At 41.8% G+C, this 19583-nt stretch overlaps 1 protein-coding gene across 1 annotated transcript in view; it reads left to right on the top strand.

Annotated features, from left to right (window-relative positions):
• Positions 1-19583, top strand: part of ntsr1 (neurotensin receptor 1 (high affinity)) — an 86003-nt gene that overhangs the window by 47802 nt on the left and 18618 nt on the right. The window contains exon 3 of the mRNA XM_080900150.1: positions 7399-7483. Within this exon, the coding sequence (XP_080756276.1) occupies positions 7399-7483 (85 nt within the window). The remainder of the gene's footprint in view (positions 1-7398; positions 7484-19583) is intronic.

The following is a 19583-nucleotide window of genomic DNA, read 5'->3' as shown; positions in this document are numbered from 1 at the left end:
GAAAAAAGATCTGCCTCTGACTTATTGATTGACTATATGGGTGTAATGCAAACACGCATAAATAAACATGTTCATGTATGCATGATAGCAGGACGTTACATTAATTTAAATTCATTTTCTTGAGACTAATTTAGAACACAACCATAACTAATGTGGTAAGGTATTGTTCATGTTGTGGGGACAACAACTCATGCACACACAAATGCACACTGTTTTTACTTCTTCAGTTTGTTTATGTACTTAAGGTTATGGAAAGACAGGAAATTGCCCTGTTGAGGCTTGTCTCAACAAACAGCGGATGTTATTACACCCACTGAGGAATCAACAACAAAAATATCAATGTTAAGTGTTGCCAACTTTGTGGGATATTGTGAGACAAGTATTTCTTAACAGGGCACAAAAGGATGGAAAACAAAGGACTATCAATCACCTGCTGTAGACAGAATCTCATACCCAGAGATATAAAAGAGTAAATGTATGTTTGACCCAGTAATAATCTCTACTCACAGACATAAAAATCAGCACTTGAATATCTTTGGGGTCTATGTTCTGCTGCCTGCCTATCATGCAGTGATAGGAAATAACAGAGAACAATAAACACTGTTTAGAGAGGTTTCTTTAACTACATGCGTTATGTTGCATTCTGGATATGACAGCGGGGATCTTTAAGAAGCTGCTAGGAAACCAGCAGACATAAATGACAACAGTAGGCATTATCAGCAGCAACTGCCACCAATTATTCAGCCACACTGGGATTTTGAGGTAATAGTTAATTAACTTAGGGAGATCACAAACTTTGCTCTATCACTAACTATTCATTCTTACAGGTTACTCCAAAACAATGAAATCTGAATAAAAATGTTTTGTGGTGAAATCAATGAGTTCAGCCTGATGTCAAGTCTGTGTCACACAAGTAAATGGACTGGTTCTTATAAAGCACTTCAGTCTACTTGAGCACTCAAAGTGCTTTATTCACACAAGCACTTTTTCTATACGTTAGTGCCTTCCTTCTAACAGTCACACTCTGATGAATGTATCAGAAAGTAACTTGGGGTTCAGTGTCTTGCATGCTTGGCATGCGGACTGGAGGAGCCAGGAATTGAACCACCAATCTTTAAAATACCAAGTTATAACTATCAGGTCTTTAAGTCTGACGACATTAACTGTGTCTGGGCCCAAACTCTGCTGCAGGTCCCTAAGTAAAACAATCACTGCAGCATCACTGAGAGTTGAAAAACTGTCTAAATTCTTTCAACTGTAATAAAATGATCAGTGTGGCTGCTCTACCGGGTGTAATAATTAAGTTTAACATCCAGGCATCCATGAAAACAGATTTTATTCAATTTAATGGAATTGGAAGTTAGCAGGGAGTTAGCTTGCTAGTTTCCATCTAAATATAATATACCATGTTCAGACTGAGGGATTTCTGAAACATTTAAAACTTACAGCTCTGCTATCACTTCCGACATAAATGAAAACAGAACTAAACAGCAGTGGCATTCATAGGGTTACTGAAGTTTGGCTAGCTGGTATATAACAATGTGCTACGTGATCACTAGCGACATAGCTATGTTAGCATAATATAAACAGTGAAGCTGGAGGATGAACGCTAACTTTTTTCCACTCGATAAAAGTTAATGTTAACGGTTCCCGATGGTCAGGGACAAATGCAATCTAAACTAAACTTTAAAATGATTAGTGGTAATAAAAACTGAGAGGCCATCAGTGATCACAGACTGTTTAAGGGGCTTGTTGAGATTAAATAGAACAAGATACAAAGCATTAAAACATTTTAAAAATATAAAAGCCTTATAAGAAGCAGCAGCGATGAGATGATTCAGGAGGCCGATCACATGGGAAGCGGCGGCAACTCCAGGGCAGGTCTGGGGTTTGTCCTTGATGGTGAGGCTCCTTAGCCCACAGATCTGGAGGACGATGGCGGCGCCAAATAAAACTTCAGGTGGCCTGGAAGGTGGCCTGTGATGGTGTGGTTGGTTGATGGCCGAGGAGGAGAAGGAGTACGTGCAGGCTGTGGCTGAGCAGGATGTGGACATGCATTCCGCGCAGGATGTGATCTGGCAGGTGTGCAGACCAGACAGCGCAACGACCTCTGGTGGAAACATGGCTGGACCAGACTGCACAGAAACCTCTAGTGGAACAGGATGAGAACCAGACGGTGCGGAGAGCTCTGTTGGAGCAGAACCAGATGGTGATGTGGAGATGTGGAGATCATATCTGGCTGGATAAGCTTGCCTGAGTTCCCAGCAGATGACGCAGGCGGCTGGGTCGGCTCGCTCAAGCTCTCAGCAGAGACAGAACAATGAGACTGCTCAGCTGAGCTCCCAGCTGAGACAGGTGGAGGCGGAGTTGGCTAAAGTTGTGCAGATCACACCCCCTGCACACAACTCCACAGCTAAGGCTACTGTGAAGTGCTGGCCATTTTCCTCATGGGAATGGATACAGTGCTGGTGCTTGCCGAACACCAGCCACCCCCTCCCAGTGGGTGCAATGACAGGCTGAGTGTCAGCTGTCCCCACCCTAGGAACAGGGACAGGCGCAGGAACAGGCCAGATACCAGTTGCCTCCACTCAAGGAACAGATTCCGGTGCAGAGGAGGACTTGGCCATGGCTGCCCTCACCTGTGGAGTAGGTGACTGTGGAATAGCTGTTCAGCTGTGCTTCCCAGGTGTTTTCACTTTGCCCATTTCCTGAGTCCTGCACAATGGGTCCAAAACCTGTTGACAGCTTACCATAACACAACGCTAACAAGCTCTACAACTTCAAAATGGCCTGACCCGAAGACCAAAATAACAATCTTCACACATTTAATGTTACATTAATGTTTCATCACTAAGTACACACATGTCTATACTTTTCAAGAAACTTACACTTTCACTGATCTTTACAGTAAAAGTAAAAACAATCATTCATTCCTGGACTGCGCTGTGCACATTGAAGAGAACGGCAAACTCAACATCGAAGTTTACCGGAAGCCCACACACACGGACCAGTACCTCCTCTTTGACTCCCATCACCCTTTGGAACACAAACTTGGAGTAATTAGGACCCTACACCACCGGGCAGAACATGTTCCCTCTAAGCCTGAAGGGAAAAAGAAGGAACACACACATGTAAAGGAAGCACTCAAAACGTGCGGCTATCCTAAATGGGCGTTCTTAAAGTCAGCAAAGAGGCACAGAAAAGAAGATCAGACACCAGCGAGGGAGGACAGACGCAACAACATTGTCATCCCCTATGTAGCCGGCGTATCAGAGAAACTCAGGAGAGTTTTCTCCAAGCATGACATCCCAGTGTATTTCAGACCCAGCAACACGCTCAGACAGAAACTGGTTCACCCGAAAGACAAAACGCCAAAACACAAACTTAACAATGTGGTGTATGCTGTACAGTGCAGCGAGGAATGCTCAGACCTCTACATTGGAGAGACCAAACAGCCACTTCACAAGCGCATGGCACAACACAGAAGAGCCACCTCCACAGGACAAGACTCAGCAGTCCATCTGCATCTTAAGGATAAAGGACACTCTTTCGAGGATGCCAATGTTCACATTTTGGACAGAGAGGACAGATGGTTTGAAAGAGGAGTGAAAGAAGCCATCTATGTCCACTGTGAGCGACCATCTTTGAACAGAGGCGGGGGTTTACGACACCAACTCTCTGCCATCTATAATCCAGTTTTGAGATCCCTTCCCAGACGCCTTAACGCCCACTCACATCCTGGGCCATCTGACCTCAGGAATTCGCATGATAAGGTGGGGCCAGGTTTCACAATGAACACACCCGAAACTCTGGCTGATTGGGACCCACGCCCAGTTTCCCACCTTGGCTCAGGCGATTAGAGGATCATCAGGGGGTCCTTTTGTCCCTCTGTGGGGGGTCACTCCCACTAGGTTTATATCTGGGACTCTCCACCATTTGACCTTAGAACTGAAGAAGCTTCTCGGATGAGAGGTGAAACGTCTTCAAGCAACTTAAAGAAGTCCAGACGCTTTTCTTTGCAAGCTCCTTTGACTACGATGACCTGGATGACTGAGAACCTTCACAGACAATCATTCATTCATTCATTCATTAAGTCAAAGTTAAAGTAAACTTTATTGTCATCTCTGCTATATCCAGTCCAGCATACAGAGATTTGAGATGATGAGGCTCTGGTTTCATCAGTGCAAAGCAAGCTAATAAATAGATATAAAAATGAGAAGAAAATAAATAAATATCCGCTTGAGAGTTACAATTAGAATTTACAGTTGGTGTGGTTTAAAGTGACCAGTGTAGCAGCTTGTAAACCCAGTTCAACCCAGAGTGAATAAGATTGTTCATAGGGCAGCATAAATTGCCCATAGTGTAAATGACCTTTAAATTTGGTAAATATTTTTTACATTTGTTTGAAAGGCACTTTGGTTTTATTTTTGAAATCCGTGCTTTTATTTTGAAACAGGAAACTGGCACAAAACCGCTAAAGGGCTGTTAGTAACGTTTCTTTTAGGATATGGTAAATAGTGTGCCTTAAAGTGAAAAATATGTACGTTTACTTTGCCAATTAGTACCTGGCTGACAGTGGCACAAGGTTTGTTAATGTTTCCTTTAACGGAATAAGTTACATGCAATCAAAATGTCGTTTAATAGAGTTTATGTTGTTAACCTTGACCTTGACCTTTATGTGTAGTTGTAAGTTAGTGAGGTGATATAATGAATTGAGTGATGTAAATTTGATGTAAATGCTATATGTGAGCAGGAGAAATTTGTTTCCTTTGATGTTATGGTATTAATATTGCTGGTTTTGTTTTGCTCCTAGCTCTTACGGTGTCTTCACTGAATGTTTCAATAAAAACTTTTCCAATAAAACCTCTGTGAAGCATCAGTATAAGAGACCATCATTCAGCCAGGGATGCTACACATAGAGTAGCGTGTCTTACAGAGGTAGTGGTGTGCAAAGTGCAAAAAAAGTCAGTTAACAGATTGTGTGGGTGTGTGTGGTGGGGGGGGGGAGGGCTGGTAGTGAGTTCAGGAGTCTGATGGATCTGGCCCCGATGCTGCGGTAGCGTCTGCCTGATGAGAGGAGAGAAAAGAGTCCATGTGAGGGGTGTGACGGGTCGAGCACGATACCTGAGGCCTTACTGATGCAGCGATTTGAAAGATGACTGTAGCAGAGGGAGAGATGTTCCAGTGATCTTGGTAGCTGCTTTAACAATCCGTTGTAGTTTGCTGAGATCATCAACATTGCAGTTTCCAAACCACACGGAGATGCAGCTGGTCAGAACACTCTCTATTGTCCCTCTGTAGAACATAGTGATGTTGGGAGGAGAGAGGTTGGCCCGCTTCAGACATCTCAGGAAGTGGAGGCGCTGCTGGGCCTTTTTGGTGATGGAGGTGGTGTTGGTGGTCCAGGTGAGGTTGTCTGAGATGTGAACTTACATGTTAGGTATACAGTAATCTGCTATTTGGGGATAATGCCTAGCTATAGCTGAGATCCAATGCGAGTTTCACATTTATGCTTTCAACTTTAATCGTCAGCCATATCTAGGTAATAATGGATTGCATTTATAATAATAATAATAATAATGGATACTTTATTGATCCCCATGGGGAAATTACTTGTTTTTCTCTGCATTTGACCCATTCACTCAGTGAAGCAGTGGGCAGCCCACTAAGCAGGCGCCCGGGGAGCAGTGTGTAGGGATGGTACCTTGCTCAGGGGTACCTCAGGGTAGCCGTTAAGTGGATTCGAACCGCCGACCTTCCGATCATATATATAGCGCTTTTTGGGCCCTCAAAGCGCTGTACAGTTCCACTATTCGTTCACTCTCACATTCACACACTGGTGGAGGCAAGCTACAGTTGTAGCCACAGCTGCTCTGGGGCAGACTGACAGAAGTGAGGCTGCCATATCGCACCATCGGCCCCTCTGGCCATCACCAGTAGGCAGTAGGTAAAGTGTCTTGCCCAAAGACACAACGACCGAGACTGTCCGAGCCGGGGCTCGAACCGGCAATCTTCCGGTTGCAAGACAAACTGTCAACTCTCTTTACTACTACTCTAGGTACTTTGCTCTTTTGGAAAAAAGGAGTTTATGTGACACTGACACTGACAGCATTTTGCAAGATTTAAGAGGTCGTCAAAGCAGTTTTTCCATATGGTCAAATACAGTGGTCCCCAGTATGCTGTATCCAGTGACCAAAGAATACTGAACTAGGAGTCTTTCTTCCCTCCTGTGTTACTCCAAATCAAATACCCTTGTGTGGTGATGAGTTCTGAGGGTATTTATGTAATCTGTTGGATGGAATCCAGCAAAGTAGTAATCTTGGGGTTCATTGCACTTTTTTTCTATATGTAAATTCCCTTGCTCAACTTTTATCAATAAATGTTTGTATCATTCTCTCAGTCTCTGAAGGCTATTTATTGAGTTTATTTCATCAATTTTCTTACATGGATTTTAGTCATATATAATGCAACTGATGATGTACAACTAATTTAAATATACCTAATATTAATGGTTCTTTTGTTCTGTCTGACTTTTACATACATTTTTCAAGTATTGAATTATACAAACTTAACCACAAGGTCCACATAAGTTAAACATTTGCATGAGCTAAGGGCTACTCAAATACTATACTTCGGTAGTATAGTAATTACTATAGCAATTACGGAGGTTCCATAAAAACAGAAACAGACTGGTCGAGCTGCAAAGATCTGCAGGAAAAAGGGGTAAATTAATCAAATAAATTAAGCACATAGTGCTGATAATAGTGTTTATTGTCTCAGTCTCTCTGTGTTGGTTTGAGCAGAACATTTATGATCCTGTCCAGTTATTAAAAATGAATATTCTACCTGAATATTTTTGACAGTGTACGAGTCCCTTTTGGATCAGAAAGACTCCTACAGCATTATCTACTCTGAGTTTTAAGTGAAACTGAAATATTTGCCAGCTGGTTGACATAGTGCGTCATCATGAAAATGATAAATAATCAGTACAGGGAATTTCCAATATCCATAAAAAAGGTCTCTCTTTTATTACAAAATAAATCATCTGGTTGTTAACAAATTATGACAGGAGATACTGGATTCAATCCATGTGGTTTTTGATTTCAAAAATTCAACTGAAAAATAATTTCAGTGATGTGTACAGGAAATTTATTGACACTGTCACAATACTGTTCTGTTGATCTTTTAAATCAAAAATTCACTGGTTTCTTTGTTCTGATGTCCTTGGTATAAATCAACAATCAAAGCATTTGTTTAAGCCTGATTCCTAATTACTTGTGTCAACATCCTGCACAGTGTGCAAATGAGTATTTTCCATTAACAAATCAATTTTCTGTTTTTCTGTGTCTGTTTGCCTAGTTACTGGTGTCTAACACTTCCCCTCTTCCTTGTGTTCAGGAGCTGTGGTAATAGCCTTTGTGGTCTGCTGGCTGCCCTATCACGCTCGCCGTCTCATGTTTTGCTACGTGACTGAGTGGTCAGAGTGAGTAACGATTCCTCTCAGTCTTTCATGCAAGGGAACATTCACTACTTGGTTTAGTCCACGGGTCAGCAACCTTTAACACCCAAAGAGCCACTTGGACTCGGTTTCCACGCAAAAGAAAACACTGGGAGCCGAAAATACTTTTTGAAATCTAAAATGAAGATAACACTGTATACATTGTTTTTTTTTACCTTTATGCTTTGTGTGAATAAGTAAAGTTTATTTATTAAGTGCTTTTCACAGACAGACAGTCACAAAGCGCTGTACACAAATATTAAAATAAACAATATAATCAATAGGAATTATACACAATTTAAAAGATCAAATGTAAATAATGTAAAGAATATAAAATATGTAGATCAACAAAAGGCTTGTTTGAACAGAAAAGTTTTTAACTGCTTTTAAAAAAAATCCACAGAGCAACTAAGGTTTGTTGCTTATAAAATCCATGAAGTGCTACAGAGAAAATTACATTTAATTTATGTAATTAACACATAAATTTGAACTCTTAAAGAAATATAACAAAAGGAAAGACACCCAGCCGAACTAAAATGACCCGGCAAACATAAACTGTTGTGAGCCGCCAACCTTATATCGCCTTTGGGCTTTTGGAGCCTTGACCTGACTTTCAAAAAGTAATTGGAAAAAAAGCACTATGCTGCTAGAAAGTGAAAAATATATATTTGCAAAATTCTGCCTAAATATGTATTTTACCTTTTTAATGTGTGTGGCGGGGTGTGGCCTGCTGCGCCGCTGCAGGGGAGGCGGACGCACCTGAGCAGCACCCGCAATCACGCCTCGCTGCCTTAACGTCTGTGCCATCTATGCTGTTGTGTTGGTATGTGTCGGGCTGTGAGCTGAAAAGCTACAGCCGGCTGTATGCGTACAGCAACCGTGTGTGAAAAGTGGTCAATAAAGAGATGCTGAAAAGCAGCGGGTCTGCCGTGGTACGAAGTCACTTTCATCTTTACGCAGGACTGTAAGCTGTCATCTGTGAGGTGTGAGCGATGTTTGTTTTTAAACATAGTTCACGGTGGAGAACAGCTGCTGACATAATGTTGACCCGAAGATCCATAATTGGCCTACATGGGGTCATTATAGGACCAGATGTTAGCAATGCCTGACAAGACGGAGCTATCTATCTATCTATCTATCTATCTATCTATCCAGTGTCTATATATATCTCATCCTAATTGGACTGACTTCATTTAAAAATCTCAACCTCTCGTTCTTGCCCCCCCCCCCCCCCCCCCCACAATTAACCTTTGCATTGTTTCATTAATCAAATCAAACAAACAACATCTCAGCAGCTGAATGGTCCTACTCAAAAAGTCTCTTTCTTCTGTTCCATATGAATAATGGATAACCAGCTGGTAAATGTGGCAGCTGAAAAATCATACATCCAGAGTAATTAAATGCACTTCCTATTCAATGAAACACAGTAACCACACGGCTTCTGTGGCTGGCGCCCCATTAGAGCAACACAAGTTGCAGAGCATGTTTGCTTGTTGCAAAAAAACAAAACAAAAAACAAAACACTTTAGATGATGTGCATAATAATTATGAATAATGAATAATTATCAAAATAGTTTATAATATATGTTTGGTGAATTAACCAAGGTCTTCTGTTCTGCTTCTGTATAATCTACAATTTATATTATTGACATAAAAGTAACTAATGTTCTCAGATAAATAATGAATTTAAAAAGTACTGCCCCATAAGTTTTAAATTTTTAATACAATTACAACTACTCCATTTTTGTATTTTAGTATAGAACTTTATAGTTGTATGCACAGTCCCCTCACAGCAAGAAAGACAAACTCTCAGATTTAAATCTCCTGAGCCTTTCTATTCTGGATTCCTCCCAAAAAGCACATGAATGTTATTTTAAATGGTTAAGAAAATGGGTAGATGATAACGTACATTCCATCTCTCACAATACCAACATGTACCAACATTGCTCTAGTTGCCTAGGTTATCCAGATATGTGTCATTCAAAAGAATCCTTTTCTCCCATCTAGTGGAGTTCCCCCACTTTTCCAGCTGAGGATCATGGCCTCAGATTTGCAGGTGCTGACACTGGATCAGACTTTTACTTTAAAGAAGTAAAGCTGTGTTAACCATCCTAAATAAGAGAGTTTCTGTGTTAACCTTTTATTGGTTTTCTGAATTGTGATGGTTGGGCCCTTTTTCGGTAGGGGGGTGAGAACTCACCACTTTGGGGAATAACGGCCTGTTTTATTTGTTTTATTGGATTTCTTTATTTTTTTGAGTGTTTTGGGGTTTTTCTTTCTGTTACTTGTGTTCTTCAGGGCCCCGTTAACATTGGTGTACGGTGTAGGTTCATGAGGGCCAGTTGAACAAATAAAAGGGTTACACGTGATTTAAAAGTGACTGTAGTATGTTTCTGTCAAACCAGGTTGTCTTGGAATAGGGGCACCTGGGTTATCTGGTTGGGTACAGGTATGTGGGGCTAGGCTGAGTTAATGCTCGACAGCGTAGTGCACTCCGGGCAGCCGTTGTTCGCAGGTTTGAGCCCTGGAGCCCCCCCCCTTCTGCGCTAGCAACAGCTAAAACCATTCTTACAGTAGTAAGTATCCAGGTCAACTGTACTAGGGGAGGTCACGGACCCAGATCCCACTACCCCCTAGTCGTTCAAGGCAGCTTGTGCACTTCTATACCCTTACATAACGGGGCTAGCAGCCCCTTACACAGGGACAGGACCAGACGGTGTGGAAACCTCTAGCAGATCAGAAACAGGACCTGAATCAGACAGTGTAGAAACCTCTGGCAGAGACAGAGTGAGGTGGAGCTGTGCAGGACACACAGCCAGCCCAGGATGCTATGGCTGGGGCTGTGCAGTGTACGCAGTCTGTTCAAATGGCTCCACTGGCATCAACAGCAATGTGGAGTATCTAGTTGGCTGGATAAGCTTACCTGAGCTCCCAGCTGAAACAGGTGAAGGCTGGGTCGACTCATCTGAGCTCCCAGTTGGTGATACAGAAAACTGAGACAGCTCACCTGAGCCACCAGCTGACTGCAAAGGAAGCTGGGTTGGAGCAAATTACAAAGCCTGATCAGGATGCTCTAACGGCAGCAGCTGAAGTTATTGTGAGGGGCTGGCCTCACAACAGCCAGAACCTGTTTCCTTCCTTCCAATTACCAGCCCTCCCCACCCAAGGAGCATGGACGGGTGCAAGGACAGGCAGGGTCCCAGCTGCCCTTACCCTAGGAACGAGTACAGACTCATGAACAGGCCAAGTTGCCTCTACCCGAGGGACATATACAGGTGCAGAGGAAGACTGAGTCACGGCTGCCTTCACCTGGGGAACAGGTAACGGTTGGACACCAGCTGTTCCCACCCAAGGAACAGTTGGGGACAGCTAAGAGTGGAGACAGTCTCAGAGTACCGACCGAGTGGCACAAAACACTATACACAGTTTTTGAATGGGTGACCCTAGGAAAAGAAAACACAGCTTCTGAGAGCTGGGAAACACACAGTCCAGTTTATTTGGGGCCCAGTTTGGGTTCAACACAAACAGAAACAGAAACTTCTGCTTCTTCAGATTTAGAAACAAAATCAAAGTTTTCGAGCTTCAAAGAAAAACAGTCTGTATGAACTGATGAGATTGGCCAGCTCCTGGGCTCACAGCGAGTGAGATCCCTTTCCCTCTCGAGGTGAGCAGAATCTGCTGGGTCTATGGTGTGGTCGCATTGTTCTGTGAAGATTGCATTGTGTGGCTGGCAGGATTGGACATGGATGTGAACATCTGAGCATAGCAAACATAAAACGTAAACTAAACAAGAAACTAAACTAGGGAGCTAGGAAAACAATAAACAGAAAAACTAGGAGCCAGGAGCTAACTAGTAACCACTCGGGGAAACAAGGAACATGGGAGAGACACACAGGAACATGAGGGACGACGTGACAACAGGCAGAGGGAAACACAGGGCTTAAATACACAGAGAGATAACGGGGGAATGAGACACAGGACGATAGCACAGCTGGGAGTAATCACACACAACGAGACTGGGGAGAAGCAAAACTGAACACGCTGCACACACCAGACAAGGAACTGTCAAAATAGAACAGGAAACATGAGACACAGAATGAGAACCGGGGAAGAACGGACATGAAAACTGAAGTTGACTAGACATGACACAAGGAACACAGGGGAGACACAGAGACGGAACCCAACAGACTAGAAACTATCCGGTTGTTCAGTCTGACGTCACTAGCCGTGTCTGGGTCTAAACTCCGCTGCAGGTCCATATATCAAACGATCACTATGGCATTACTGAGAGTTGAAAAACTGTCTAAAGTCTTTCATCTTTAATAAAATGATCAGCGTTCTGCTCTACCAGGTGTAACAATTGAGTTTGACGTCCAGGCATCCATGAAAACGGAATTTATGACATTTAACGGAGTTAGAAGTCAGGGAGTTAGCTCGCTAGCTTCTATCTAAATACAATATAACACGTCCTGACTGCGGGGTTTTGGAAACAAATTAAAACGTACAGCTCTACTATCACTTCCAGCATAAATGAAGACAGAAAACTAAACAGCAGTGACGTTTGTAGGGTTACTGAAGTTGGGCTAGCTGGTATATAATGATGTGCTACGTGACCGCTAGCGACACAGCTATGTTAGCATAATATAAACAAGCTAACTTTTTTTCCACTCGATAAAAGTTAACGTGAGTGTTCTCGGTGGTCAGGAACAAATGTAATCGCATGGCAGGATGCTGTAAAAGGACCAAACTTCAGCCAGGAGAACAACTGAGATAATCCATCCACAATACGAGGTTAGTCATTCATATACTGCTGCATGGGCTGGGCTGTAGTTACATCCTAAGGTTTTAAAAACTGAGCTTAAATAAATGATTAGCGGTAATAAAGGCCGAGGGAAGTCAACAGTGATCACTGACTGTTTTAGGAGCTTTTTGAGATCAAATAGAAGAAAATACAAAACATTAAACATGTTAACAACCCAAAAGCCATATTAAACGCAGACTACTTTAGGCCCGGAAGTAGGATTCGTCGCGTCATCACTGAACAACCGGATAAATAACTATAAATAATTCAAAAACACAAAACACTGGGTTATAGACCCAGGACCATGACAGAATGGCCCTTATACAACAGGGCCAAATATTAAGCTGTGAACCTGATTTGCTTGTAGCTGAAAGAAACTCTTAATTAATCTCTTTGGATACAGTAACACATATTTTATGATGATAAAAATATGAATGAAGTCTAAAAGAATGTATTGGCAGCTATCTTGATCATGTAGCATAACTGTCATTTTGTCAGGGAAACTGTGAGAAAGCTTTACTTTAACAAATAAGTTTGTAGTATTCAACCTCAGTAAAAACACCAGAAAATCACATACAGCTCAATTAGGACCTCTGAATTTAAATATGTTCAACTGTCAAACTGTATTCCACAAAAACATATTTGTCATAATAAACAACAACATGAATATGTAAATAAAGAATATAATGATGTGATCGAACTCTTTTTGACGCATTCATGCGGGGGTCAGTGTTACATTTATTCTGAAATGCAATTACTCATTATGAGTTAACATCAAGCAGATAGTTTAACATTTAGTTATTCATTAGAGATGCAAAACTGACTATGTTACAGGGTTCTTTAATATGACTTGAACTGTTCAGAAGACTTTCCAATAATAAAATACATCATTCATGTATTTTTCTGAGTCGAGTCTGCCACTTCATGCCATAGCTGATTTCTGTCTCATTTGATGTCTGACATCTCATTTCCATGTAGACATTAGCTTCAATATCTGCATGCAAATGGGGAAAAAATCTTGAACATTAGCATGCAGTGAAGTTTCTACAGCAGAGGTCTTACCCTTCAGTTGAAACTAACAAAATATGCACAAAGTTCTCTGAAACAGGTGAGACCCGGGAGTCCATGAGTGACATCTCAAGCCTCACTTTTGCACATTTAAACTCCTCTACCAGGCTAGGGATAGGCAATGATAGTATCCCAACACTGCTGAGTCATTTGGGAAGTCCGAACCACTTCTTAACGTAGGAGCTCACTAGCCTCTCCAATTGATTGGCATGATTGAGTGAGACCTTTGTCAACGGCCACGGTAGTCTGGGTAACAACCCAAACTGGAAGCAACAGAGCTTCAGTTTCCCTGGGAGTGCAGTGTTGTTAATCCGCCTGAGGTCATTAGCCATATTCTGCTGTAGTTGTTCAAGTTGCCAGGTATCATTGAGATTGGCATTATACCACTGTCCCAGGCTCTTTATCATAATCATTAGTTATTAATAATAACTAATGATTAAATGCAAAATATCATATGAACACAGAGAGAGTGAAAAGAGGTGAGTGACGGAGTTCCATACATCATGGGAAGCACCCAGAAGGCTTGGCCTCTTACATGATAAGTAAGTTAAGGGTTCAGAGTCACTTGATCAAGCCCTTACTTTAAATTATCAAAAAGGAAAATTTTAAGACTAATATTTAAAGTCAAGATGCTGTTTGTTCCTGAATCCAGACTGGGAGCTGATTACATAGAAGAGGGGCTCTAGGAACCACAAGTAAGCCTGCTGTAAGAGAGAGAAGTACTCTATTCATGTGGTAATCTACTATGAACTCTTCAAGATGATGCCTAATTATTCAGGGCCTTGTGTGTAATGAGAAGAATTTTAAATTATGGATTTAACAAGTAGCCAATGAAGAAAAGCTAACATCGGAGAAATATGCGCTCTCTCTAGTCCCTGTCAGTACTCTCGCTGCTGGATTTAGGATCAACTGAAGGCTTTTCAGGGATTTTTTAGAATGACCTGATATACACTGAACAAAAATATAAACGCAACACTTTTGTTTTTGCTCCCATTCCCCATGGGATGGACGTAGAGACCTAATATTCATTCCAGATACACAATATAACCATCCCTCCCAAACAGTGGTCACAAATCAGTCCAAATGTGTGGTAGTGGGCACATCTGCTATATTGAGATAATCCATCCCACCTCACAGGTGTGCCACATCAGGATGCTGATCTGACATCATGAGTAGTGCACAGGTGTACCTCAGACTGCCCACAACAAAAGGCCACCCTGGAATGTGCAGTTTTGTCTCACAGCAAAATGCCACAGATGCCACAAGCAATGAGGGAGCGTGCAATTGGCATGCTGACAGCAGGAATGTCAACCAGATCTGACGCCCGTGCATTGAATGTTCATTTCTCAACCATAAGCCGTCTCCACAGGCGTTTCAGAGAATATGGCAGCACATCCAACCGGCCTCACAACCGCAGACCTCGTGTAACCACACCAGCCCAGGACCTCCACATCCAGCAGGTTCACCTCCAAGATCGTCTGAGACCAGCCACCCAGACAGCTGCTGGAACAATTGGTTTGCACAACCAAACAATTTCTGCACAAACTGCCAGAAACCATCTCAGGGACGCTCAACTGCATGCCCGTCGTCCTCATCGGGGTCTTGACCTGACTCCAGCTCGTCGCCGTAACAGACTTGTGTGGGCAAATGCTCACATTCGATGGCGTCTGGCACGTTGGAGAGGTGTGCGCTTCACGGATGAATCATGGTTCACATTGTTCAGGGCAGATGGCAGCTGAGAATGTCCCAGTTCTTGCATGGCCAGCATACTCACCGGACATGTCACCCATTGAGCATGTTCGGGATGTGCTTGACCGGCGTATACGACAGCGTGTACCAGTTCCCACGAATATCCAACAACCTCGCACAGCCATTGAAGTGGAGTGGACCAACATTCCACAGGCCACAATTGACAATCTGATAGACTCCATGCGACGATGTGTTGCACTGCATGAGGCAAATGGTGGTCACACCAGATACTGACCGGTTCTGGGTCCCCAGACCCCCAATAGCGTAAAAAACTGCAAATTCCAGGGTGGCCTTTTGTTGTGGGCAGTCTGAGGTACACCTGTGCACTACTCATGATGTCAGATCAGTAACCTGATGTGGCACACCTGTGAGGTGGGATGGATTATCTCAATATAGCAGATGTGCCCACTACCACACATTTGGACTGATTTGTGACCACTGTTTGGGAGGGATGGTTATATTGTGTATCTGGAATGAATTTTAGGTCTCTACGTCCATCCCATGGGGAATGGGAGCAAAAACAAAAGTGTTGCGTTTATATTTTTGTTGAGTGTATAATGACATACAATAGTCAACCCCTTCACATTCAGAATACTTTATTAATCCAAGAGAAAAGGATGTGGTCACAGTGGCTCTAAGACAGTAAACATAGCAATTAACTAAACTAAATTAAAAAATACAATATATTACAAAGTCACAAAACTGTTCTAATAAGTACAAGTATCTCTAATTAAAAAGAATCTAGTAAACACAAAATTGAATGTATATATAATTGAAGTTGAGTTTCCCTTCTTACTGACTTTGTTACTAAAAGTAAAAAATGCTTGAATTGTTTTGTCAACATCACTCTGAGACCCAATCTGTCTGATTTTAGAGACATTGCACACATGCAAGAAAGCAGTACTATAAGTGTTGCCCTCTTAACGCCATCCAGAGTATCTGGTTCAACATTATGTTTGAATTATTGTAGGGTCTCTACCTTACAGTATAAAGCACCTTGAGGTGACTGCTGTTGTGATTTAGCACTATATAAATAAAACAGAATTGAATTGACAGTTTCTAAGATTTGTAAGGGCTGAGTACAACAACCTCAGTTTTATGTAAGTTTTATGCAGTACCTTTTTTATCAACAGCATGTTCTTATCTCTGTAATGGTGATAAGTATAACACTGTGTCAACAGTATCAAAAGCTGCACTGAGGTTTAGCAGGAGAAACATGAAGAAGAGTCCACTGTCAGAGAGAAGATCATTTGTAACTTTCACCAATGTTGTTTCTGTTCTGTGATGAATTTATGTAGGGCTTTTTTGTCTTTCTTTTTTTTTTTTTTTTTTTTACAGAGTAACATCTTTTTGCCTTTTTCCAGGCAAAATGAAGATCCTCTAAATTAGTGAGACACCATTTCGTGTCCAGCTTACAGATTATCTGCTTTAGGGTGCATGTTTGTCAGTCATACCAGGGAGATAAGAACTTTGACTGATTTGGGTCTTCCTTTTGCAGAGGAGTCAGGGTCATAGGCAGTGAAGATTTGACACTAGGAATAAAGTTTAGGTAGTTGCTCTGCACTGTGATATCACGTGGCACTGAACATAACAGTAGAGGAATTATATGCTAAATAACAATTTATTTACATGAATTTGAATAACATTTCTCAGGCTGTGGCCACAGATTATTCCTCTTAACTGATTTTTTTCTCCATTTTTGGATTTTGCTAATGGCTTTGTCACTAGCATGTGATCTACAGACCTAGAGCACCTACAGCTTTTTCACATCCGGCACATCCATATGTGCAGTCGCAAACACGTTTGCAGTCTCCCCCAAGAAGAGTCTCAAGAATGCTGATGAGGTGCCACAAGAAAGGTCATTACATGAGAAGAGCTGGATCGGAAGGGCATTAACCCAGCAGCAGGGCTGATAGCTACAAGCCTATCTAGTCATGAAGGTCCTGAAATGCTGTTCCACATCCTTCCAGCCTACTTTATCCCCTAAATATAATAAAATCATAATCAGTTTAGTGACACCACAGTTATACTCATACTCATGACTCATATTGCAGTTTATAGAGGAAAGGAAGACTCTTGAAATTTCGATCACTTCACACACTTTTCGCATTAAACCTGTTAAGTAAGACTGAGTCACTTGCACAGTTAGCAGGTAAGCTGCTGTAACTTTGTTAGGTTGAGCTGAATAATGAGTAATTAATACCTAATTTAATTACTCTTTATTGTCTTTTTGTTGGTGTGACTGTTCTACTTCACCTAGCTCCTTTATTCACAAGTGTTACTGCATTGCAGTTTGGGGCCCTATTTCAGCTTAATTATATTTTAAATACAAATTGCACAGTGGTGAATAGTTTTGACCATAATTATATATAGATTACAGGTAAAGTAAAATTCTGATATTGTGACAGCACTAGTGCAGGGTAGGACCTCGGTTTCCTTTTATTAGTGTCTGAAATCGTACACAGCAAAATCTCCAGTGTTAAATTAACACTGGAGAGTGTCTATATGGGTCCACACCTCTGAGTGTTAAATACAACACTGTTGAGTGTTAAATTAACACTTTTGACAGTGTTATATGTTTAAAAGTAACCTAGTCAGTTTTGAAGATTAACAATGGCTAACACTGAGCAGTGCTGATTTTCTAACACTGGAAAATAACTCAAAATGTTAGAAATATTCCAGTGTTAGAAAATCAGCACTGCTCAGTGTTAGCCATTGTTAATCTTCAAAACTGACTAGGTTACTTTTAAACATATAACACTGTCAAAAGTGTTAATTTAACACTGGAGATTTTGCTGTGTACAGTATAAAAGCCACTGTTGATACCCAAGTGTTTTTGCTATCATCTTGGTATTTTAAAACTGGATATGACAAGTGAGGGATATTATCTTTCTTTCTGACACTCAAAAAAAACATTTACAAAATGGACTGAGAATTTATAAAAATGTTTTATTCAATATAACTCGAAATGAGTGATTGAGTCTCAGGAGAGTTTTTACAGAGGTCAGGGCAGAGGGTTGCCCCAGGCGACTGTTAAAAGATGCGGGTTTAAAGCACTACTATGTTGGCTTTATTTTCAGAACAACAAAATAGATTTTTCTTTTCTCCCGAGTATGTCTAAAATATTTAATTTTGCTGTGGTATGTTCAAGATTAATGATACGGATGACAAATGTCAGGACTGACATTTGTAATTGTCTTCCTTGCGGATGTGAATCCGGCGAACAATATTTTGCATTGTATTTTTTTTAGGAGATTTCAGAGGTATCATTATGGAGACAAAGACCAGGATCGGGGATATAAAAGACTTCCAGCACCTCGATAGCACAGAGTTTACCAAGACCCAAAAGTCGGATCTAACTGGACCGTCCCAAAAAATGTGTAAGAACGTGCCTGGTGACGAATCATTGCATATGTGACAGTGATATGTAGCCTGTAGTTTCATCTGGAATCTCTTAAGGGATGTAATACAGTGGGGCAAAAAAGTATTTAGTCAGCCACCGATTGTGCAAGTTCCCCCACTTAAAATGATGACAGAGGTCAGTAATTTGCACCAGAGGTACACTTCAACTGTGAGAGACAGAATGTGAAAAAAAAAAATCCATGAATCCACATGGTAGGATTTGTAAAGAATTTATTCGTAAATTAGGGTGGAAAATAAGTATTTGGTCACCTCAAACAAGGAAAATCTCTGGCTCTCACAGACCTGTAACGTCTTCTGTAAGAAGCTTTTCTGTCCCCCACTCGTTACCTGTATGAATGGCACCTGTTTGAACTCATCATCTGTATAAAAGACACCTGTCCACAGCCTCAAACAGTCAGACTCCAAACTCCGCCATGGCCAAGACCAAAGAGCTTTCGAAGGACACCAGGAAAAGTATTGTAGACCTGCACCAGACTGGGAAGAGTGAATCTACAATAGGCAAGCAGCTTGGTGTGAAAAAATCAACTGTGGGAGCAATCATCAGAAAATGGAAGACATACAAGACCAATGATAATCTCCCTCGATCTGGGGCTCCACGCAAGATCTCATCCCGTGGGGTCAAAATGATCATGAGAACGGTGAGCAAAGATCCCAGAACCACACGGGGGAACCTGGTGAATGACCTGCAGAGAGCTGGGACCAAAGTAACAAAGGTCACCATCAGTAACACACTACAACGGCAGGGAATCAAATCCCGCAGTGCCAGACGTGTTCCGCTGCTGAAGCCAGTGCATGTCCAGGCCCCTCTGAAGTTTGCCAGAGAGCACATGGATGATACAGCAGAGGATTGGGAGAATGTCAGATGGTCAGATGAAACCAAAGTAGAACTTTTTGGTATAAACTCAACTCGTCGTGTTTGGAGGAAGAAGAATACTGAGTTGCATCCCAAGAACACCATACCTACTGTGAAGCATGGGGGTGGAAACATCATGCTATGGGGCTGTTTTTCTGCCAAGGGGACAGGACGACTGATCCGTGTTAAGG

Source organism: Rhamphochromis sp. 'chilingali' (genome assembly GCF_963969265.1).
Source record: "Rhamphochromis sp. 'chilingali' genome assembly, chromosome: 12".
Taxonomy (NCBI): Eukaryota; Metazoa; Chordata; class Actinopteri; order Cichliformes; family Cichlidae; genus Rhamphochromis; species Rhamphochromis sp. 'chilingali'.
The sequence above is the reverse complement of the archived record's forward strand: the minus strand, read 5'-3'. Positions and strand labels throughout refer to the sequence as shown.